We start from the raw sequence: 24,211 nt of genomic DNA, 5'->3' as shown, positions 1-24,211 counted from the left end.
AGTAACTACCGCCATGGTGGGTGAGGTGGTGTGTCTTCTGGGTGAGAGCTGTGGCTGTATCACCTCTCTGCAAAACTGTTTCAATATTTTTCCATCACCCTACACTACTAGACAGCACTGCTTTTTTCACAAAGAAAATGTGTAGTGAGGCGCTCATGGAGGTCGGATGAGCTGGGCTCATCCCTCTCATGGAGGGATGCAGGGTCTCTTCTAGTTCTGCTCCGCCCACACTAGGAACCAGCGGAGGCAAGGTCAGCCAGTCGAGGAGAGAGATCCTTCAGATTTTATGCCTCTTGCTCTGGATACACAGAGCTTTTCCTTACCTCTTGCCTTTTCTTCCAGGGAGTTTGCCCGCTGGAAAGTGAACAGCTTGGCTCTAGAAAGAAAAGACTTCTTCAGCTTGCCTTTGCCTCTTGCCCCAGAGTTTGTGCGGAATATCCGCCTCCTTGGAAGGAGGCCCAACCTGCAACAGGTTACCGAAAACCTGATCAAAAAGTACGGCACTCATTTCTTACTTTCTGCCACCCTTGGAGGTAAGTGGTAGCCAGATTATTTGAAATATCTTTATGATCTAGTGAGCTTAGCTGCAGCTGTCTTCGTGGGTATTTTTTTTCCTTCCTGGCCTATTGTTTCCTGGTTAACATTTCGTTTCTGGTGTGTGGGAGTACTGTGTTTTCTCTAGGCATCCAAATTCACTCCAGGACATTTCTATTTTCTTATAAGCATCTTCCTGAAGAGGAGATAGGGTGAGAAGCAGCTGGGGACAGACAGGCTTCTACTAAGAATACACCAGCAGGGGGCGCTCTCAGTTTTCTATTAACTGAGCCATTTAACCCCAAGGCCTTTCACTTATGTTTGCTATGGCTACAAATGTCAAACCTATAGGCTAAGAAATAGATATCCGTTGAATCCCTGACTCCTGCTTCCTAATCAACCAAACTAATCTCATCTCTTCTGGGCTGGTGAATCACCCACTGGCAGGGTGAGGGTAGGGATGGGGCAGTGGCGCTGCGGCTGGGACTTGGGGCAGAGTTGGAAACACTGAAGAGACCCAGAGTACTCTGCACCCTGGGAAGAAGAAAGCAGGCCTTTTTATAACATTTAGCTCACGAGCTAATGGACAAAAAGAAGCTCTCTCAGGGTTTAGGCCAGCTGCCGCTGTGCGGTAGGTGTGGAGTGTTTGATGAGGAGGAGGGAACCAGAGCTTTAAGGCTTTTTCCCCCTTCTAAGGGAGTAGAAATAGCCTTGGCAACTTGTCATAAACAACTTGAGAGCAAGAGATTTTTGTCCCCCATGGCGGTAGATTGCCTAGGACAGAGATCAATAAAGGATGTTAGACAGATGAGCTGGGGGTGAGGGCAGGGAGTTCTGGGATGCTAAAGGAACTAAGGGAAAGGAAGGCCTCTCAGGACAGAAGCCAGGGAGGAGGCTGGAAAGCTGGCAAGGGAGAAAAAGAGGGCCACAGCAGGGACGGCGCTTCCTCTATGCTCTCTCAGCCCTGGGCAAGGGTTTCTGGTTCTCACTAGTAGGGAATTCAGGAGCTGAGCCTGAGCCTATGAACCTGTGTTTTTGCTATAGGAGAAGAATCTCTGACCATTTTTGTGGACAAGCGGAAACTGGGCAGGAAGACAGAATCAACAGGAGGTGGCCCTGCGGTTGGGGGCAGTGGGAACAGCTCTGCTGTGTCCCTGGAGACCCTGCATCAGCTGGCAGCCTCCTACTTCATTGACAGAGAGAGCACGTTGCGGCGGTTGCATCACATCCAGATTGCCACGGGGGCCATCAAGGTACAGCTCCAGAGGTCCTGGGGGGCCAGAGCCTAAGCCACCACCAGTCAGCCAGGCAAGATGGCGGGCCATTCAGCCTACAGCATGCAGGCACCGAGCATCCACTCCAAGGCAGGCCCTGGCCAAGGGGCTGTTACACTGCTGTGGACAATGGATGAGGTCACTGCTCCCACAGGGTTACATTCTAATGGGGGTGAGATAATAGGAAAGACAACAAACTAGCTTCAGGTCATGATGTAAAGGAAGACAGAGTTACACGGGACGTATTTCCTGGTGTGTGAGAAAGAGCAGCTTACAGTAGACTGGTCAGGAAGGGAACATGGGAATTTAGCCTTTGAGACTGATGTGTGAGTGAAAAGAAAGCAGCTGTGTGTAGAACTGAGGAAAGAGAGTCTGGGAGGAGGAAACAGTACGTGTAAAGGCCCTGAGGTAGGAACCAGCTTGGATGCCTCCTCAGAGTACAGGAAAGCCTGGCGTGGGGGCCAAGAGGTGAACAAAGAAGATACTGGTAGGAGATGAGGTTCAGGAGTCTGCTAGCACCAGTTCCCAGGGCCACAGTAAGGAACTTTAATGTAAATACAAGTGGAGTAGACAGCCATGGCAGAGGTTTAGTAAAGGAGTAACATGATCTCAGGCATATTTCTAAAACAGCAATGGTCATCATGACTTCAGTAACCTATTGATAATCTCCACATAAAGAAAAGATTGCACCTGGCATCAGATGGAAACTCTTGAGCAATGGAGACACAGAACTGGCGTGAAGGTGACTGGTAACCCCAGAGGAGTGGTTTCAGCGACAGGCAGGTCCACTGAGCTGAGTGGGGAAGACTCAAGAGAGAAAGCAAAGAGAGGAAACAGATGTGAATAGACATGTTTTTCTGTAACAGCAAGCATAAAAATGGAGCTAACTGGAGAGTAACATGTGATCAAAGAAGGACGTGCTTTTGTCTTTTCAGAAGGGCTATTCCAGGTTATGGTTGTGTTGATTGAAATAATTCAGTTGGAAGGAAAAAGTGATGATGCAGGCATGATAGGAGATAATTACAAGTGCAAAATCCTTGTGTGAGGGGAGTTAATATTTCATGCATGAAGGGTTCTGGTCACTCATAGAAGCCTGAACTTCTCATTCTTCAGTGGAGGGCAACACAGAGTTCACCAGGACAGATGTGAAGGACGGACAGACATGGTGGTGGGAAGGTACCACTGGTTTTTTTCTCTGACTGTTTCAATTTCCTTGGTGCAAGAAGAAGCAACATTTTTGGCTAAAACAAAGAAAAAGGACTGTTGAGAAGAGAATTATGACATGTGAGAACATAGCTACCAGTAAATTCAGGCTATGGCTGTAGTCTTGAGTATAGTCTGTTCAGAGGGGTTAGAATGCAACATGAGGAGCCAAGAGGGGGAAAGGAGAATGGGGATCTGAAAAGCCAGGGACTGCAAGTCTTCTGTACACATGCAGAACTCAGCAGGAATGAGACAGGTTTGGAGGTGCTAAGAGTGATGGAAAATTTAATACTGAAAATCTTCAGGGAGTGAAGAGACGTAAGAAAAGGAAACCACAACAAAGAAAATAGTGGGTTACAGCGCCTGAGGGTTCTGGATTCAAAGAAGCAGAGCTTAGACAGGAAAGATAGACAGAATTCGGGAAATCACAATGGAGGGCCCACCTCACTCACATGCTCAGGAATGTGGGGAAGAAGACAGCCACAGCCAGAGGAAGCTGTCAGGGAAACTTCTCCTCAAGGGCAGCTTGCGTAAAGCACACTCTGGAGACATTGAAATTACTGGGATTTTGCCAAGGACTGATCATGAGATCCGGGGAGCACAGGAGAAGTTTACTGAAGAGAAGGGATTGAATTAGCAGGTATGCAATGCCTGGTGGGAGTCACACATGAAGGTGACTTTCTACTTACAATCCAAGGATAAAAGATACAGTTATGAGGTATGTTAGGGAGCTTTTGATGAGGAAAAGATTTGGAGCATTGAGTGGTTTGAATATGAAGACAGAACTCTACAGAAGATCATGTGCCCCCTTAATTGTTGCAGTGAGCTGTGTCCAGGTAGGAGAAAAATTGGGAAAATTCTACCAGGAATTGAAAAGTAGGCAACCAATGGTCCCATTAATATTCCTTGTTGTCTTTTGATCTGGCCAAATTTATACTATCTGTCACCACTTCATGACCACATTTTCCCATTTCCCTAGCTTAGACTCACTGATCCTCGTAAACCACTCCCTTGTGTGTATCTTCAGCCCACCCTTTGTTCCTTCTCAGATCCACTGCTCTTTTCTTAACCCAAGACCTCACTAAGTCTTGCTTGACTTTCTTATTTATCCTTTTAACCAGTCCCTCTCATCTCCATTCTCAGTTCTTCTCCCCAACTTGCTTTCCACGCTGTTATTATCAGTGTGAGTCATGAAATCACACCGTCTCCTGCTTCAAATCCATCCATAGCTCCAGACTGTACATGGCACAGAGCAAACCTCTCTACCTCAGCTGGGTGACAGTGATACAAACGAAAGAACATTGGCTCTGAATCTCACTTTCCTAATCCTTAAATTGTTGGATAATTAGAATAATTTTGACCTGTGACATCTAATTAAAAAATATGGACAGCATGAACCATAACGCTATTGAAGTTTGAAGGGGGCTAATTCCTCTTCTTCTTCACAGAACTGTAAGATCATTGGAGATCTATTACTATTATCTTTCTGGTTTCATCTCAAAACACCCTTTTGCCTGCTTCTCCATCTGCATTCCCCCCATGCGCTGAGCGCTCTCTATTCCTATAACCCAGCCATATCTAACTATACCAGTCTTCATTCAAATACTCCATGTTGTTTTATCTCACCTCCCCGGCATATACTAATTGCTCTGCACACAATGCTTTTCCATTTGCTCAAGTGGCTCTTCCTCATACTTTTTAACTCAACTCAGAAAGGCAACTGTTTTCTGAAGCTTTTACTAACTCTCAAGGTATTTAATGTCCTCTTCAGTGCTCAAGCACATGGTGTTTGTGTAGGACTTGTCATTTGAACTGTAATTGCTAAATAATATGTTTTTGCACATGCTCATATGAGGTCCTTATGGGAAATACTGGGTCTTGTTCAGTTTTAGCCTCCTATGGGAGTACAAAAGCTCAGCAAATGATGGCTAATAAGTAAGCAATCCATTGATGAATGAATGAATGGAGTCCTTAGACATGATATTTTCTGCATGAGTTAGGTTTGTCTGTTGTGTGTGTGTGTGTGTGTGTGTGTGTATGTGTGTGTGTGTGTATACAAATGAGCAAGTTTAGTAGAAATAAACAGAAATGTACACAAGGTAACTTGATGCAAAGATGGTTTATTAAGAGGATACTGGTGAAGGCACAAGAACAGAATGCAAAACACAATCTAGACCTCTTGGATTGCACATGGATGTTTGTGCTTCCAGGATACTCCCTCTGTTTCTGTTGGGATACATGTCTCCTCTTCTCATCTCCATCTGCACCATCTCCTTCTTATCTATTGCATGTTTTTCTGAACCCTAATGGCTGTGGCTTGCATGTCTTTCCTTACTGTGGAGCTGACTGTGGCCTTAACTGGATATTATCTTTCTGTTTTATTGTCAGCCAAAGCCATCAATGCAGGAACACTCCTTTCTTTCTTGTCATATCATCAATTCTTGGTACCTAGAGCATTCTTAGTAATTACTTATCATATGAATTTTGTAAATATCTACTATCACTTCTTTTCTCTTGGAATACCACTTCATGATTTTCTTGAGAAAAAAATCTGGTTCAGAGTCTCACTTTTGCCTAATACCAGAGTGGGACTCACATGCTCTTTACTATGGGTTATGGGACTCACCTCTAAAGTAAAATTCATGCAGTAGAGTGAAAGGAAGGTGGGACTCAAAACCAGCTGTGTAATAGTACTTGGAGGTGCATCCTAGAACTAGAGCCACTGCCCATCTGCTTAACAGGGGTGAGGCGCCACTATTCTTGGAAGCCTCCTTTTGGGAGTTCTCCAAGGGCATCCTGAATGTGAAACAAATATTCAGCTTCCACTGGACTGGCCAACCTCAGATGCACACTGTCTAGGTGTACAGTGAGCTCTCCATAAGGGCTACAGTTTAGAAAACCATGAATGAACAAGGATGATTTTATATACATCCATCCTTCCAAGTCTTTATCCAGGTCTGAAGATCTGAAAAGACTGATCCAGGACTTACTGCTAGATCAGTGGTGTCAATCCAATGGGATGCATGCTGCAGTGGGCTGTTTGTGTCACTGAAAGCTCTAAAAGATTTGCCCTCAGTTAATGGTAGACCGAGGGGCAAAGGGCTGTGTTGTTATCCCATCCCACTGCTCTGCTCACCCGATGGGGGTGACCTGTAGTAAGAGTACAGTTCCACCAGAACTGTCACTATGCTCTAAAATGCTTAACAACAATTGATCTATAGCTCAGGGCTTAACAGCCTGGGTGTACCCTGTTGTGCAGCCTTGCCGTCTAGAAGTCTTTTGTTGGTGCTGTGCTACCTGCCCCCTACCTCCCTCTGTGAACAAGCCTTCACAGAACTGAGCTGGCTTCCAGCTGAAGGTGGGAGGAGTGAGGGCGAGGGCTCTGCTCACTTTCTCTACTTTTGGGAAAGAAAAAAAGGTCTCTAGTACATTTGCTTTCCTCTAGTTTCTCTAAGCAAATGTGCACTTATTTTTTCTTTGCAACCTCTTCTTACTAATGTAGACAAAGACGTACCCTTCCCCCATCATTTGTTTATCTGACACATTCCTCTGGGGCCCATTGAACACTGCTTGCTGTTGCAAAGCTTACTCTGATCAGCACACACTTCTATTCTAGGATTTGTCACATTGCATTTTAGTAGTATACTGCTGCTCTCCACCCCCGCTCCTTCCATGACAGCAGTAGGTCTTATAGGAGTAGGGACTCTGCAGCATGCATGTTGCTTCAGGTCTCTTTACAACATCTGGTATGTGGCTCGGTGCTCAATAAAATGCTTGAAAAGCACAGTCAGGCTTTAGTCAATTTAGGAAGAAACAAACTTACTGAACTGAGAAGACTTGGGATTGAATTGCAGCCTTGATTCTTACTATTTCTATGACCTTGAGGAGTTCCTGAACTCCATGATTTGAGTTACATTTGAATTGTATTTAGCTAATTCAGTTGTACCCATTTTAAAAATATTGAAACACTTTTAAATACTTCAAGCCATTGTGTGCCACCTTGACCACCTTTACCTTCCCACAAAATCTTTAGAATTTCTGAGAGCACCCAAAGGGCAAATGTACTTCAGGAGATCTCCACAATCCTGCCTGGACACTGAGGCTGTTATCTCTTCTGACTGATACACCTCTGCTCCACATGATAAAAAGTACGGTGCATGTCTACCCCTGAATCTTACATAGGATGGGAAACTCCAAATAAGATAGTCCACGTGCAAACATTCTGCAAACTGTAAGTGGCTGTGTACATGATCTTGTTTGTAATGTGTTCAAAAGGATTAGGACTAAAAGGATGGAAGAGGACCTTTTTCTTAGTTATAATCCACACTCTACTTTGTCTATTTAGTGAAAGATATAGAAGGACTTGTGGGGGAGGGTTCAAAATGCTTATGAGTTAACTGAAGGGAAGCCATACAAAAGTTCACCAGGATGTTAGGCTGCTGGAGAGTGCTGGGGACTCTAGTTCAGTGGCACAGCACCTGCTCAGCAAGTTGGAGGTCATGATATACCCCCCAACTCACACATACAAATGACCTGTGGGAATTCCTCACAACAATTGCCTGGGATTCACTTTGCAGCCTTTTAAGCATATACACCATCAGCGGTGCTCTCTGAGCTCAGACTCATCATGCACAATTAGAATCCCATCTCACTGTGCTCTTAGCATTGCAGGTGTCCTCCCCCAGGTAGGACAAGAGCAGTCTGGATGTGATGACAGGGGAAGGTTTTCCAGAACGAGGTTTGCACAATCTGGTATTTATGGAAAAGTGGATATGCTAATGAACGTGAGATCCATCAGGGCCTTCTGAAGGCAAGATGGGCTCTGTCAACAGGCCAATTAGCACACAATTATTTCCCCTTTCTGGAAGCTTATCTCAAGCTCTCTTTGAACATGCTTGCCCCAGTGATCTGCACTTTCTATTACCTCTGTGGCTGTCTTTAGAATCTTCCCAGGCTGTGTACCTCTTCTAAACAGAAAGCCACAACATTCTCTCTCTCTCTCCCTCTCTCTCTCCCTCTATCCTCTCTCTCTCTCTTCCTTTCTCTCTCTCTCTCTTTCTCTCTCTCTGTCTCTCTCTCTGATAGACCCGGGGGCTTCCTTGAGTGGGTGCAGTGGGATGTTTGTCTCAGGCCATCCTGTGCACTGGTTGTGAATGCCAGGCCACGTTCGTAGGGGAGCCCTGTTCAGCTGTCTCTCTTGTCCTCACCTCTTACTTGTCTAGGAGGGAGAGAGATGATCTCAGAGGAGATCATCTGTAAAAACAGCTGTGACTAGGAGATTTCCTCACTTTTGTAAATGTGGCTTCAGATCTTTCTATCAGGAAATGAGCGTGAAGTTCAAGCCTATGTTACTTCTGCATTCCCATCTTTGTGTCACATTTAACGAAAGGAAGCTACTTGCCCTTTCAATTATTTACCTGATTGTGTTTTTAGAGAACTGACCTTTGGAAACAGCAGAGGAAAAAATCATAAGCATCAGAGCCAGTTTCATGATGCTGAACAAATTGGTGGGGTGTAGAGTGGTGGTGGCTGGGGAAAGGGGTGGGTATAAGGGTGAGGAAGGGACACCTCCTGTCATAGCTCTTCTCCTTGGGTCTGTTTCCTTGGGTCACATCCTACTCCTACATAAAGCTTGTTATCTCTCTCCGTGTGAAGACACAGTTGGCAAGTAGCAAATTTGAAGGTGGGTAGGTGAAAAACTAGTATAAAACTGACATTTTGGTGGCCAGCTTACCCAGAGGCAAGAAGAGCCTAGTATCCCATGTACCACACTCCAACATCTACCCAGTCTCCAACCCATTCCATCCCAAGAGGAAGAGGCTTCCATAGAGTTGCTAGGCTAGTTCTTGGCTATGGCGCTTTCCATCAGGACTTTTACATCATGTAGAAATAGAAGTAAAACTGGTCTTGTCTAACAGCTGCCAAGAGACTTAGTTAGGAAGAAGTATCAGCACCTGGAACCCACATGTGGAGGGAGGCAGGCCCAGGTGGAGTGGCCAAAGAAATGGGATTATGGAAGTGTTTCTATTGTCTACAAGCTCCTCACTGGAAATAGCTAAGTTTTATTCATTTTTGAGCTCTTGATATTCCTTGGATGCTTGTCAAATAAGCAGATAATGGAAAGAAAGAGTAAGTTTGATAGATCCTAGCCCTGCAGGTGTCTAGCTGTGTCTCCCTGAGTAAGTCACTTTACTCATCTGGGCTTGCTTTCCTAAGCAGTAATACAAGGACATCAATACTGATTTCAAGCCAAAACAAATTGTTTTGTCCAATGTTAACACTTTGAAAAGAGGAAAGATCATTAGGATATGTTGGGTAGACTGGTATGTTTAAAATATTTTGTCTTTAGTCAGTGACAAGTGTAAGTGGCTTAAGCTCACTTTATTTTCTGTAGTGCTTTGACCTGCCTTTTCAGGAGAGGAAAAAGTACTAACCTAGGATCTGAAAGTGCAAATGTTAAAACCTTCTTTCTGCCATCTAAAAGCTCTATGTTTCAAGCACTACAATTCTCAGAGCCTTGGCTTTCTTTGTGTGGAGTTGTGATCATGAAATTTATTCCAGAAAGTTGCTGTGATGGTCCAATGGAATGGAAACGTAGGTCACTGCTGCTGGTGTCCTGGTCTTGGTTGTGTTCTCTGGGATTTCATCTCGCTGCTTTGCAGGCACTGTGTCTATTGCTGCTCCCTTGGTCTTTGTCTGGAATCACCTCTACAATTTCCTCCCTCTTTCCTCTCATCTGCTTTTCCTTCAAAACCAATTTATGGCTCACCTTTCCATTAAGCCTTTTCAGGCTACTTCAAACTCCAAGAACAACTCCGCCCCCATCCCCCCCCCCATTTTTAGTCAGTATCACACCGTCTTCCATGTGAATACTTTGTTCCAGGTTCATTTTCAAACACACTCCCTCAATAATGCTCCATGGTAATTAGCAGGGCACATATCCTATGCTTTAAATCATGCCTCATGCTTTAGATCCTGCTGCTCCTTTTTTTTTTCTTCATAGTAGATTTATTTCCCTGCCTTTTCTATCTTTCCACTTTCCTCTTATACTTAAGGATCCGCTGAGGTAGAGTTTCTTTCACTACTTCTCCCATTCCCTCTTTGTTTAGAGGTCTTCTTTCCTTGGTGCTCTCTGTAACACTTTTTTCTGCTGTGACTGGGATGTCAAACAGTCACCTGGGTATGTACCTGGGTCTGAGAGGATCCATTATGTCCCTCCTACATCTTTGTGCCCACCTCACCACTCTGCGATGTCTGGAACACATTAATCATATACTCTCTGATTCATTGAGAATCTGCTGTGTGGCAGACACCGTCCTGGTTGCTCATGACACCACAGCAAACAAAATAAATATGAGCTTACCTCTGTGGCGCCTATACCACATGGACCCGAACATGAACTGCACACTCCAAAGAGAATGCAAAGCTGCAGCTTACATACCTGCTGCCAAGCAGAAAGGTGCCAGGAGCTATGAAAAGAGGTCAGGGGGATCCAGGTAGACTTCCCTGAGGAATTGCAGAAAGGCACTCTATGAATGTTTGATGAATTGTGTGGAATTGAGCAGAAGCTGCTCAATAAATACTCCTTGATTGGTTGATTGATTGTTGGCAAAGACTTCAGAAATCCTGAGAAGTAAGGGCCTCAGGTCCCCATCATTCTTATTACATAATTATTTCAGTGCATTTAAAGTTCCCCATTTTTCATCTTATACTTTGAACATCAGGGAAAACTGATGGGCCAGCTTTATAATATTTTAAAATGACTATGGTGTTTTGGAATATTACATGGCTATAAGAGTTTATGTATATTTAATACAGTTATTAAAATATGCAGTAAGCCAATGGCTGATTTTCTCTAAGGACATGTCAGTGCAGAGGTGGGACTTAAATGTTTAATACTAATAATAATACTCATAATTCATATTTCTCTAGGCTTTTCATTTTCAAGATCCCTGAAACCTGTAAGCATCACATCAAGTAGATACAGCTGGGTTTGTCAGCAGGGCCAGGGGAGCACACCTGGTCCCCTGTGTTCCTCTGGGAGAGGAAAGGGCTGACTCTAACCCAAAGGGCTCACTCCTCCAGCTTCGTCTCTCTACAATGAATTTTCTCTTCCCAGACACAAATTCCCTTTGCCTGTCTCTGAAAGACTCCTCCGTATGTACAGCCATGCTGCCAACTATATAGTACACATATTCACAGTTACAGGACAAGAGAAGTGACTTTTTTAAAAATTTTATTTAAGGAGAAAAGAAAAAAAAAGCAGAGAAAGGGTACAAGTTATACAGATTTGCAGAAAAAAAATGAACAGTAGGAAATTACTAGTTAATGGATTACATATTGTCATCTTAGAAATAATTGTTCAAGTCACAAAATTAAAGCTTGTAAAGTGGACATTCCATCAATGATACTGCAAACAGTTCTGTTCAATGATCCAATAAAACTCTGTGATATCATATTCTATCTTATACACTTAAATATACATGCAGTTATATAGTTTAGAGCACTTTCTTTTCCTCTCTTTTGTACAAAGACTATTACACATTTTGGGTTTCATTGCTCTCACGGTTCTTATTACTTTTTTGGAAGAGAGTAAAACCAAATGTGACATAACAGAACAGAATCGGTCAAGTCAAAAGGGTGGACATAATAGATAATGTGAAAACATAATACAAGGTGATCAACAATGGTTACCATAATGCCTCCCGCTATCTCTAATAGAATTGCCTATACCATTAGTTATAATACAATTGAACAAAACAGTAAAGAACAAAACCGACAAAACCAAACCATTGGAGACATTGTAGGTCTTCAAAAGTAGATAAAAGTCAACGAGAATGGGCGTTATAATGACTTTAACCTGCTGGCGTCAGGGAAAGACACATGCTATTGGTTTGGCCAGACCAAGATAAGACATGGAGCCACCAACTAGATGACCAGAGAAGGGAAGGGCAGAAGGAAAACTTCCTCTTGGTTTATAAACTTGTATCTTGCTCTTTCCGTCTCTAGGTCACAGAAACCAGGACCGGTCCTTTGGGCTGCAGCAACTATGACAATCTAGACTCGGTCAGCTCTGTCCTGGTGCAGAGTCCAGAGAACAAAGTGCAGTTACTGGGTAAGCAGCTCTGTGATGCTTTTCACACTGCTCACTCCTGGTGGGACACTTGGATCACCAGAGAGCATGAAAGGGTCCTGCCTTCCCATTTTTTAAGCCTATCTCAAGATAAGAACTGCTGAAATCCTGGGACCTATATTAACAGCTTTCTATCACTCTCTTGAGAAAAACCTCTGGTGGTTTGCCTTACACCCACAGCTCTACTTAACACCTAAAGCAGCCTGTCTCATAGTCTTTCCCAAGAACACTAACCTACAAGGAACCACACATCTGTCCTTAGAAGCCTTGACCCAGTTCAGTGATATCCTTTGTTATCTGAAAAATACCTTTATTGTTCCTTAAAGAAACACTGTGGAATAACTGGCCTCTGTTGAATGATTAGGAGGTCACCAAATCTAGTTCAAATATGAGCTCTATAATCCTTGGGATCCCTGGTTACTGTAACCACACCCGAAAGCGGCTCTGCTTTCTGTTATTAGTCTGTGGTCCTCATAAGACCTTCAAAGCCAGGAGAAGACTTTGAAATGAATAGGAGCCTTTTGATAGATACAGAGCAAGTAAAATTGGAAAAGAAAGAGGACAGGAAGCCATACAAGGTTTTCAGGCTGGGAGATAATGGGACATGCATCACCTCTTTGTCGCTACTTCCCAAGCATTGTAGAGAAGGGCTCATGCACACTGATTTGGCAGGAAAAGTTTATTTTTTTAAGACCTAACTGAATTGAACTATTTAAGATATTATTGTCTTGGTATTACAAAATCAATAGCTTTCACCCATGATCTACAATTACAGATTCCAGGCAAGCTGAGCCAAATGCGACCCAGTAATACTTTAGAAATCAAGAAATACATAATACAGAAAAGTAAAAGACTCTTTTATTTAGAGCTACCTAATACAATTAACATCTCTCTCCTGTGGCCCTGGATGCGATGGGTTTGCATCTGCAAATTAGCGATGAGTGAAGTTCAAAATGTCTGATGGTTCATTTGGAATAGTTTATGCCATTTAATTTTATAGCCCATAACTCATCCAGACCTTGCTCAGGGCACTTATTTTACAGCAGTGGGAAATGTTGTGTGGAAGAGGAGGGATGGTGAGCGAGGTGTGAGGAAAGTACTTAGAGAGGGAAAGTTCTGGAAGCAAGCTTGTGGAGAGGGTTATGTAGAGGGCTGCTCCAGGGTCAAGGCTGGCACAGAGTCAAGAGAGGAGAACTCAGAAGCAGTTCGGAGTATGAGGTGGGCCTCAAGCAAAAACAACACCCATGTGCTGTTGCTGATTTTAAAGTATAGTTTAAGATCTGTCCAGATAGAGATGTTATACTCTGGGCTCTAAGATTCCCTGCCAAAGACAAGGGCAAGGTTAGGGATATAAAGGGTAAGCATACTCTTTAGGAAAGAGAAGCATATATTCAGAAATCCTCCCATCTTTTGCTCCACTAGTTTCTTACAATGTTCCAAAATCATGGAGCTTCCCACAAGTCCGACCTCAGAGGAGGCCCAGATTGCATCCAGTGCCATATGCATCCTTCATTCACCCTTTGGGAAGCTTCTGACAGCTGCCTTGGATGTGGCCTGGAGCCATATAGGAGTGCGTGCTATTCCTAGTACACTGACACCCATCACAGATGGTAAAATTTGGAGTACATTGGTACATTATAGCGAGGATCATAGGAAGTCAACTGAAAGGGGGCTGAGAGTCATTCCTCTCTATCAAGGTTTGACTGATGTCCAGGCATTGGCTGCCATCCAACTTTCAAACCTCCTGAAGAGTTAATCCCATTGAGATGGAGCATCCATTTCAGGGGATGCAGTGTGAGCTGAGCAGGCAAGCAAACTCAACTAGTGCTGTGGGACAGGTAATTGGTCTTTGTGCATGGACTCCCTTGCCTATATGAACCTCAGTATGATGTCTGCTGAGTGTTCACTTCAGTCATACTTAGAAAGTACTTGGCATATTTTCTGGTCACTGAATACCCTACAGCCTAATCAAGGCAATGTTCTCAGTCATCAGAGTTTAGATGGAGGCTCAGGAGGGTCAGTAATGCGCTAGCATGCTTACTGCTTATTTCAGTTAAGATGGAAATAGGATGCCATTTGGAGGCAGAGCAAGGCCAGCAAGCCTTGATTTCTCTCCCAGGAGGGCTGTAAGCTATTACTTTATCCAAAACAACTTCCTGTTTCCATTCTTAAAATGCTAATGTGTGGCAAATAAACTTGTTCTTATAATGACGCATGTTCTCAATTTGGCTGAAGTGTGGAGTTCAGGAAGGTCTTGGGCTTTGACATTCCTCATCTGCATTTTTGGACTCTCCCTCTTCGGTTACTGTGGCAGGAATAGCCCTCTTTCCCAACCAGCACAGCAAGATGGGGCCTTGAGGTGACCATTCTTGGGCCCAGGATACACAAGTCAGCAGAAGCTCAGCCAGGATTCCTGCAAACATGGGTGCGGGAAACAGAGGGCCCCACTGGTTCCATCCAGCCATCTCTCAATGCATCCTTTTCCCAGGCCTGCAGGTGCTGCTGCCTGAGTACCTGCGTGAGCGCTTTGTGGCCGCGGCACTCAGCTACATCACGTGCAGCTCCGAGGGTGAGCTGGTCTGCAAGCAGAATGACTGCTGGTGCAAGTGCAGCCCCACCTTCCCAGAGTGCAATTGCCCTGATGCTGACATCCAGGCCATGGAGGACAGCTTGGTGCAGATCCAGGACTCCTGGGCCACACACAACCGGCAGTTTGAGGAGTCAGGTGAGCAGCTGGCTGGCTCAAAATTCCTTCTTGCTGAAGAAGTGCAAGGCAAGAACATGGGGACTTCCACTTAGATCCCAGCTCAGACTCTTCCTATTTCTATGGCTTTAAGCAGGTTATATCACTGTCCAGAATCTCAGGTGGTTGGGTTTTCTTTTTATGTAAATAGACATAGTATGTGCATTTAAGGATTTTGGTAAGATTGACATCACTGAGGGCATAGTTTTTGTCTGTCTTGCTTGCAACTGGTTCCATGATGCCTGGATCAATGCTTGCACATAAAGTGTGTGATAAAATGTGTTTAAATGAAGCATGAGTCTAGGAGGCAACTGGTGGAAGCTAACTGTTGCTGTTATACCTAATATCTATGCTATGTTACTTTGACACATGCATCCCAAAGAACTGGTTTTATGTCCTTACCCTCTTGGTGATTAGCTTTAGTTCTTGGGTTATTCATTCAGCTTCTCAGTGTCTCAGTTTCTTTATCTATGGAAAAAAGGATAATAAGTTGAGGGAAGTAAGTAAGCAGAATCTCACATTCTAATTTCACAAACTCAAGCTTTGGGCTAATACGATCTAGAACATGACATCAGGGTGAATCTGAGCATGAGTTCAGAAAACAGCATACTCAGGAAGCTCTAGGAAGAACTCAGACTTGGAACCAGAAAGCAGTTTGCTTCTAGATTACTACCATAAAGAATAGCTATCTGACAAACAACTGAAGAGATCAAAAAGGTGTCTTAGAGAGTCAGACAGAAGGATATACAGGAGTGTCCTATCTCAGGGAGTGGAAATTTGCTAAGGACTTCTGGGCTGGGTGCTATACCTTCTCTGTGCCCACATTTGTGTGTCAGTGTGCACACTTGTTTCTCAGTAGGGTGTCCTGGTATTACTGAAGAAGACTGGCCTCAGATGGCATTACAGATAACCTTATAAAGGGCTATAAAGAGATGTATCCCAAGGCTATTGACAAAAGCAGGACTTCTAGCCTTTTCAGTGGTTACAAATTTAGAGGCATATCAGTGTAGGGAGAATGGAAAAACTGAAGCTGCATTTTGTAGTATGTTAATTATTTCTCAATAAAGCTGTCGATTAAAATAAATACAAATCATGACAGTAGAGCTCCTTTGCTCATGCAGGGATTCTGAAGGGCCTCCATTTGGGGATCACCCACCTTCCCCCAGCACTCCACACTCTGCCCCCCACTCAGCTCCTGTGTTCTTGCCTACAGAAGAGTTCCAGGCCCTGCTGAAAAGGCTGCCTGATGACCGGTTCCTGAATTCCACAGCAATCTCGCAGTTCTGGGCCATGGATGCTGGCCTCCAGCACCGCTACCAGCAGCTGGGAGCCAGCCTGAAAATACTGTTCAAGAAGACACATCGGATCGTCCGCCGGCTCTTCAACCTCTGCAAACGCTGCCATCGGCAGCCACGCTTCCGCCTGCCCAAGGAGAGGTGAGCACAAGCTCCAGAGCCAGCGTTTCACACCTCCAGGCAGCAGCTCTTGAAGCCTGGGAAGGCCCTCCATCCTACAGGGGAGAGCAGTGAATGGTGACTCACTCAGCCATTCTGATTCTCATGATCTTCAACTACTGTCATGCCCTTTTTGATTGGGAGTTGTGTCTGAAGTGAGAGAGGAAAAACAGAGAAGCTCATTATAGCAATTCAAATGCTACTCTAATTTTCACTCATGCATGTCCATTTTGGTAAATCTCTTAGGGAAGAAAGGTAGAGTTAAAGCTTATACTAACTACACATGATGAGAAATACACATTAGATTTTCTCAGTGCTCTGAATCATGAGAGGAAAACCAAGACTCATGTCCTCAAGAACAAAGTGGGGCTATATTGTCATAGGTATCGACTCATTCCTTAATTCCTTCCATAGTCCATGCTGTACTATTTAGCTATAGGGGATATTATTGACTAGGGAATTTTTAGCAAGCAAACAGAAAGTGTAAAAAGTAAAAAAAAAATTGTAACTATGTGGCATGAAATAAACTCAGGGTAGCAGGAGGTAAACCAAGGAGATGGACTTCAGCAGGCAAAGGCTAGAGAAGAAAGACCCCTTGGAGAAGAAGTCTTGGTCACATTGTGCAGGAAGCTACAAAAATTGTTTGATACAAGCAGGTAAGGCGTACACCAGGCAGGGGAACAGCAGTCATTGCGATCTTGAAGTGTGATTCTAACTGTGGAGAAAGTACAAGGGCAGAGGACAGGCCAGCAGTGGTTTTGGAGAGAAGGCATATCAGTTTTTCAGTAATTAATTATCAAATGCTTATCTTGCACAAGAAACAATTTTGATCTCTGAGAATATGTTGGGCAATAATACGGTGCCCTGTTTTTCTGGGCAATTCTAGGGAAGCAGTCCACAAACAAGTCAACAATAAGTAAACACAATGGTTTAGATTCCATAATTGTGGATTAAAACAAAACAAAGTGATATGTTAGTGACTAGAGTGGTTCTTTGAAAAGGAACATCCGGAAAGAGCTCTTTGAAAAGATAACATAAGAGTTGAAATACGAAGTTTTAGGGACTCATCCCTACAAATTCCTGCTCTTGGTGAATGAGTGACAGAGGTAGAGAAAATGCAAAGGAAAGAGATCTTGGTGTAAGAATAAAGTTGGCGTGTTTGGAACACTGTCTCATACAGAACATTGAAATCTGATACTAGAGGTTCTACATTTTTTAAAGAGAATGAAATGGTAGCCAGAACAAATGAGCCTGGCTGTTTCCAGTAGAAGTCTGATGTCAGATAGTTCTAGTTGATCCATCAGGCTCTGAGATCCACACTTTACTCAGTCTGTCCAAAAGGAGCAGTAGCGTTTTCATCATTCAGAGAATTTGGGACTTGTATCTTCCCTACCTATTAGCCAATGTACTGCTAAGGCAAGAACGGTAATAGGCCATGTCTCCTGACTCCTGTTTCACTGTTATCCCCCCTTCCCAAGGTCATTGTCCTACTGGTGGAACCGAATCCAGTCTCTCTTGTACTGTGGAGAAAGCACCTTCACTGGCACCTTCCTGGAACAGAGCCACAGCTGCACCTGCCCCTATGACCAATCGTCATGCCAGGGCCTCATCCCGTGTGCCTTGGGTGAAGGCCCTGCATGTGCCCACTGTGCTCCAGATAATAGCACACGCTGTGGAAGCTGTAATCCAGGCTATGTGCTGGCCCAGGGCCTGTGCCGGCCAGAGGTGGCCGAGTCCCTGGAGAACTTTCTTGGGCTGGAGACAGACCTCCAGGATCTGGAGCTGAAGTACCTGCTGCAGAAGAGGGACAGCCGCATTGAGGTACATTCCATCTTTATCAGCAATGACATGCGTCTGGGCAGCTGGTTTGACCCTTCCTGGAGGAAGCGCATGCTCCTCACCTTGAAGAGCAACAAGTATAAGCCTGGACTGGTGCATGTGATGTTGGCCTTGTCCCTGCAGATCTGCCTCACCAAGAACAGCACCCTGGAGCCTGTCATGGCCATCTATGTCAACCCCTTTGGGGGCAGCCACTCTGAGAGCTGGTTCATGCCTGTAAATGAGGGCAACTTCCCAGACTGGGAAAGGACTACTGTGGATGCAGCTGCCCAGTGCCAAAACTGGACTATCACCTTGGGAAACAGGTGGAAGACCTTCTTCGAGACAGTCCATGTTTACCTACGGAGCCGAATCAAGTCTTTGGATGACAGCTCCAATGAGACAATCTACTATGAACCCCTGGAGATGACTGATCCCTCCAAGAATTTGGGCTATATGAAAATCAACACCTTGCAGGTCTTTGGCTATAGCCTGCCCTTTGACCCGGATGCTATCCGCGATTTAATTCTCCAGCTGGACTACCCATATACTCAAGGTTCCCAGGACTCTGCTCTCCTGCAGCTCATTGAGCTGAGGGACCGAGTCAACCAGCTCTCTCCACCTGGCAAAGTCCGGCTTGATCTCTTTTCCTGTTTGCTCCGGCATCGGCTCAAGCTGGCCAACAATGAGGTGGGCAGGATCCAGTCCTCTTTGAGGGCATTCAATTTAAAATTGCCGAATCCTGTGGAGTATGAGACAGGCAAACTCTGTAGCTAATGAGGGCCTTGCCATGCTGCCAGGCAGAGAGATGGTCCACAAATCCAGGGTGCAAAGATAATCCAAGCCCTTAACTTCGTGCCAACAGGGTGCTTCCATGAGACTTCCAGCACCTAGGATATGGAACCTGGAGGCTTGGGCTGAAGTGGGCGGGAGAGAAAGAGACAGCCACTGCACACATGCACACACACACATGCACACTCACAGGAGGCTACGACTCAGCAGCCTCCGAACTGTAAAGTCGGTGCTTTCTAAAAACGAATGCAGTTGAAGGAGAAGAGCCAAGGAAGAGATATCACAGAAGAACCAGCCAAATCATGAAGCAAACAAGCAAAAATCCTTCAAAGTGATTCTTGTCATTGGAGAAAGCAAGAGGGGGAAAAAAAAATGGGAGGGATGGTGGTTCTTTCTCCCTCTGTGGAGTCACTTTTGTATTCTTTTTAACCAGATTTCTTAAAATGTCCTTGTTCTGTGACTCCTGACATCGGTTCTTACTTTTTGTATGCTGCCTCCTTCGGGCCGTCACGGCCACAGGCTGACTGATCCTGGAGCTGCTTCCTTAGGAAACACTAGACAGGCCATCAACACAGGGGCAGATGCTAAGGGCAGGCAGTAGCTTTCTCCTCGCACAGTCTCCTCCCCGCCCGGTCCCCTCACTTCCTTGACCTCCCTAGTTTCAGGGTCTTGACTCACTCCAAGCACCCCTTGTCCATCCAGAGCTCCTCCCCAAAGCACCTGTTCTTTCCAAACGAGCAACTCTGTCAAGTTAGAGAGAGACAATGTCTAGGGAAATGGTCTTTTTTAAAAAAACAAAACAAAACAAAAAATATTTATTTTGTGATTATTTTCCTTGTTAATCTGCTCCAGCCACGTGAACATCTGAGTAAAAGTTTATCTGGTTTAATATATATATTAAAGGCCTTTTTTAGAGGGAAAATGAGAGAGAAAAGACAGTACAGTTTCTTGGGTAGGCTGGATTTTTGAGTTATGTGTTTGACACAGGGGCGTCTATAGATGAGAGATATTACTGCATGGGAGGCTGTGTTGACTAGGATGTGAAGGGTGGAGTGTGTGTGTGTGTGTGTGTGTGTGTGTGTGTGTGTGTGTGAGTGTGCATGCCTAAGGGGGAGAGTGAGAGAGTGAGGCGGACCTCTTCTGGAGAGTGACGTCACTGCACCCACCCCATTCTCGTCTCTTGTGTCTTGCTGATGTGAGAACTAACACAGGTCCTATATCCAGGACTTCTCATTATTGAGAGTAGTTTGAGAATTTTTTGCTCACAAAAGAACTACAGCCTCTGTGCTGGACAAACACCAGCTAAAGCGACTCTTCTTTGTGGGTACTGCCGTGGACATCTGGAGAATTCCCATACTCTATCCTAGGATCTGGGCTCAGCCCTTGAGGAAACCAGAAAAGACATAAATGTAGCACTGGTTTCCTCCACTCTCTCTTCCACTTTCCCCACTAGAGTGGGGCTTTAACACACACTACAGAGAACGATGCCTCTTTTCCCCTTAGTGCCTCCTCCCAGTGGCATGATAATCACTTCATAGCATATCGTCTGGAGAATCGTCTCTCAGTCTATGCTCCATGTGTTCCAAGTACAGTGCATAAAGCATGACAACCCTATTTTTATTCAAGAGAAAGTCGCCATATAAATACTAAGTATCTCATTTCAGTTGGTATAAAATAAAATGGGAGACAACAAGAAGATGGTCATGTCTTCCTGCCCAGGAGTCTTTTACATTTATTGTTGTATATAAAAGAATTTCACACTACTTTTAATCATTGTACCATCGTTCAACCTACAAGAACCTGAAATCCTTGGTATATAAACAGCCCAGGGCATTTTCATAACTTTTTTGAAAGGCAGAAATCTAGTGATGAGATGATTGAGGAGTGAAGAGATACTGGGTGTTTATTTCTTGTTCACGTCACTGATTGCTTTGTGGAGTGTATACCATGCTCTTTTCCTGGGACAGATGGAACCAGCAGATGACAGCCCCATCAATGGGAACATTGAGATATATCATAGAATGGTACTTTGGGTGCAATGGTGCTGAAAATGCTAGGAAAGCTTGAAAGCCTTCTAGTGATGGGATTTGAGACTGGAGTCAGATTTTAGCACTCCAAGTGATCGTGTGTACATGCTGTAGAAGTGGGTGGACAGAAATATTCACTCATGAGTTAAGGCATACTTCTTATGTGCCAAAGTGTCAACTGCTATGCGCAGCCATATTCAGAGTGGGAAGATAGCAATTCAGAATGCACTGTGCACCATTAGCCGAGAGGAGCCTCTGTGGCATAAGCATGATTGCCCCACTGGGATCGGAGTCAATGCATATATCCCACCTGGCCCAGTAACACAGTTTTTCTGAAGACTGGGAAATCTGCACATATGTCTCTGCATCAGAGACCATACAGGTGTAGTCTGGGTGCTACTTCTCCCTACTTCAGAGATAAGAGATGCCTTGGGAAAATAATGGTGTGGTGTATTATAGTTTTAGTAATATGTACACTCAGCTACAGAGATTTCTACTTTTTGTCTGCAGCAAGCTTAAATTATGAAGCTGAGTGCATTGAATCCGTCTAAAAATACTACTGTACATTGGTGTGTTTACGAGTGACTTTTTGATCTCTCATGAAAATAAATTGATAGAAGGCCTAGACATATCATTAATTACAGGAATTGGAGTCTTTATGTTTCACCTACTCACCAGTTATCTGGGGTTGACGAGTGACTCATTTGTTCAGGAACGAAGATGGGTGCCTGGTGGAGACCTGGTCAAAGCAGCAGACCAAAGATTTGTTTCTAGCAGATAGGTGGGAAGAAGGGGAAGTAAGGGATGACCAGGGTTTCAAAAGACTAGAAGTAGAAGTTCAACGTAGAATTTCCTCATCAAATTATGGTTGAAGTTTTCACCTGTAAATTCTAAAACAATCAAAAGACATGAGCTACCTATTCTCAGACACAGTTACAAATAAAGAATTGTCATTAATTAGTACTGGGTTGTCAATTTGGTGCTCATTGTGGAATTAAGAGCTAAATCACAATTCAGTTGCTACCATGCATTTGATAATAACAATCAGGAATCAAAGCCTTAATTGTAACCCCCAAAAATTAATACATCAAGTACTAATCTGCCCTAATGCTTGAGACTAATGCCTCTAATGTTGAGTAATATATTTAATGCCTGCTGCAAATAATATAATGCTATGCACTGCAAGCACACTAATTCATAAACAGTAAAGCAAATGAAGATCACTTTCAGTACTGGGTGTCATGGATTGTTCAGATAGAGCCTTTGGTTTTTTTCAGAACTGTGAAAATATGGCCATAATGGGCAGAACGGCCTTGAGAGTAGACAGGATATGTTGCCTACAAGATGTCCTGCCCCAAAATATCACCTACAGTGTAACATTTCATCAGATAGGACTTTTTTCCTGCATTTCAGCAAGATTTTTTGTCATTATATCTTGCACGAAAACTAAAATATCATTTTGAAGAAAAAGTTCTTACCAATTAAATAAGAAATAGAAATTAGAATTTTGGAATAGGAAGGTTTTTAGAAGTTATCTAGTCTAATCTACTGATATCAAATATTGGGTGGGGAAGTAAAAAAAATAACCTGAGAGACTAAAAGGCCTGCCCAAGGTTGAATCTACCAGTAGGGCTGGAAATAGAAGTCTCATCTGGATCTTTGTCTACTTCTCTTTGCTAATAAATTATATCAGGGTCTTGAGGGATAACAGAGATATTCAGGACTTGGAAGTAGAGAAGGGAAAACAATTTTTTTTTCAGAAAGGAAAAGAAGGTTACTGAGAGATGTGAATACTTTAATATCTTTCCCTATAATTGATACTAGCAAAAATAATCAGCTTCTATAACAGGAGAATGAAAAACCCTGAAGATTTAGCCCTGAAAAGTGTAGATGTGATTTCTATGGGCCTGACATATCAATTTACTGGGTTTTTTTTTTTTTTGATAACTTTTTCATCTAATGTTTTAAAATTGCAACATTCTGCCTCTCATTTCATGGTATTTTCTATAAAGTACCAATCAGAGAGATTTAATATCATTAAAATCTGACAGTTTCTGAAAAACATCTCCCATGTGGGGCTAAGAGTGTCTGTGGGCCCCCTGCATCCTGAGGCCTTGGGGTATGTAGTCACAGTGGTTAGATCTGGGGTCATGGGCAAGAAGCGAGCTCTCTTGTATGCCTGAAGTCCTTGTTCCTCCCAACAGCGCAGTACAGAAAATAAAAACCAAGGAAGTCACCTTGTTGCCAAGTAATTGAGAGGATCTTTTGCTTGATTTCAAAAGCAAGTATAAATGGACAAATTACAACTCCACTAGTGGCCCTGATGCCATCAGCCAGCTCTACTGGCTGAGGGTCTCTGCCACTGATCTTTATTGAATGCTGGTTTCTACAGCTCTTCAAGGCTAACAGCTCTCAATGCTTATTGCTCTTTCTTTTAAAGTGACCCCTCTGTCCCTGCTACTCAGGATAAGAATTCTGAGTAGATTTATAAGACCTTCTGAGCCCACATTACTCAAGAAATAAGTCACAGGCAGATTTATAGGCCAATTGAAGCAAGACTTTATTTGATCACAGCCCGTGCTGCAGCACAGAGGGACCAGTCCATAGGGGAGTCCTTCTAGACAAGCCTGGGAAGTAGGAGGGGAGTGCAGCTTACAGAGCAGCTACAGGCCCGTTATTGGTTCAAGTAGGCGTGGGATGCTCAGGAATAGTCATAGCTATCATTGCAGCAATTCAACTAAAGGGCAGGGAGAGAGGAGCTGTGTGATTGACAGCTGTTGCTCCTCCATGAGAAATGGATGAATTCATCACAGCTTATTAGGGTTGGGGAAGGTTGGGAATGTTACTAATGGGCCCAGATTCTTTTCTTCAAGATTTTAGCCGTGGCAGAGTGCCTTGCCTTCGAAGAGCCACCAGCAGCATCTGGAGCACTGTGACTGATAGCCAAGCTGCACCTGCTTTTAGACTGTCCAGAGGAGAGTGGCTTCTAAATGACCAGGAGGACACAGAGGCAAATGGCAAAGAGAAGGGGGTACAAAGAGAGGCAAGGTGTGGGGGAGCACAACAGCCAGGGCCAAACCATGCTTCTCTCTGGAGGGCACACGAAGAAAGGGAGCATCAGGTGCTTCTCATTTCTCCCAACCTCCACCCAAGATGAAAACCATGGCTTTCACTCCTGGAATGGCTTCCTTCGCTCCAGAATAGGCATTAGATATGTTTGAGAGGAAGGTTGG

General features: G+C 44.1%; 1 protein-coding gene across 1 annotated transcript in view; it reads left to right on the top strand.

Annotated features, from left to right (window-relative positions):
- Brinp2 (BMP/retinoic acid inducible neural specific 2) overlaps positions 1–21,941 on the top strand; it is a 97,317-nt gene extending 75,376 nt beyond the window's left edge. The window contains exons 3-8 of the mRNA XM_063239804.1: positions 343–533; positions 1,579–1,787; positions 12,021–12,126; positions 14,633–14,869; positions 16,101–16,323; positions 17,820–21,941. Of these exons, the coding sequence (XP_063095874.1) occupies positions 343–533; positions 1,579–1,787; positions 12,021–12,126; positions 14,633–14,869; positions 16,101–16,323; positions 17,820–18,936 (2,083 nt within the window). The 3' untranslated portion in view covers positions 18,937–21,941. The remainder of the gene's footprint in view (positions 1–342; positions 534–1,578; positions 1,788–12,020; positions 12,127–14,632; positions 14,870–16,100; positions 16,324–17,819) is intronic.
- Positions 21,942–24,211: the final 2,270 nt, after the last annotated feature.

The sequence above is a fragment of the Cavia porcellus genome, unplaced genomic scaffold, assembly GCF_034190915.1.
Source record: "Cavia porcellus strain 051 isolate PalLab524CR breed Dunkin Hartley unplaced genomic scaffold, mCavPor4.1 scaffold_29, whole genome shotgun sequence".
In the NCBI taxonomy this organism is placed as follows: Eukaryota; Metazoa; Chordata; class Mammalia; order Rodentia; family Caviidae; genus Cavia; species Cavia porcellus.
This window is presented reverse-complemented; position numbering and strand designations above follow the sequence as displayed.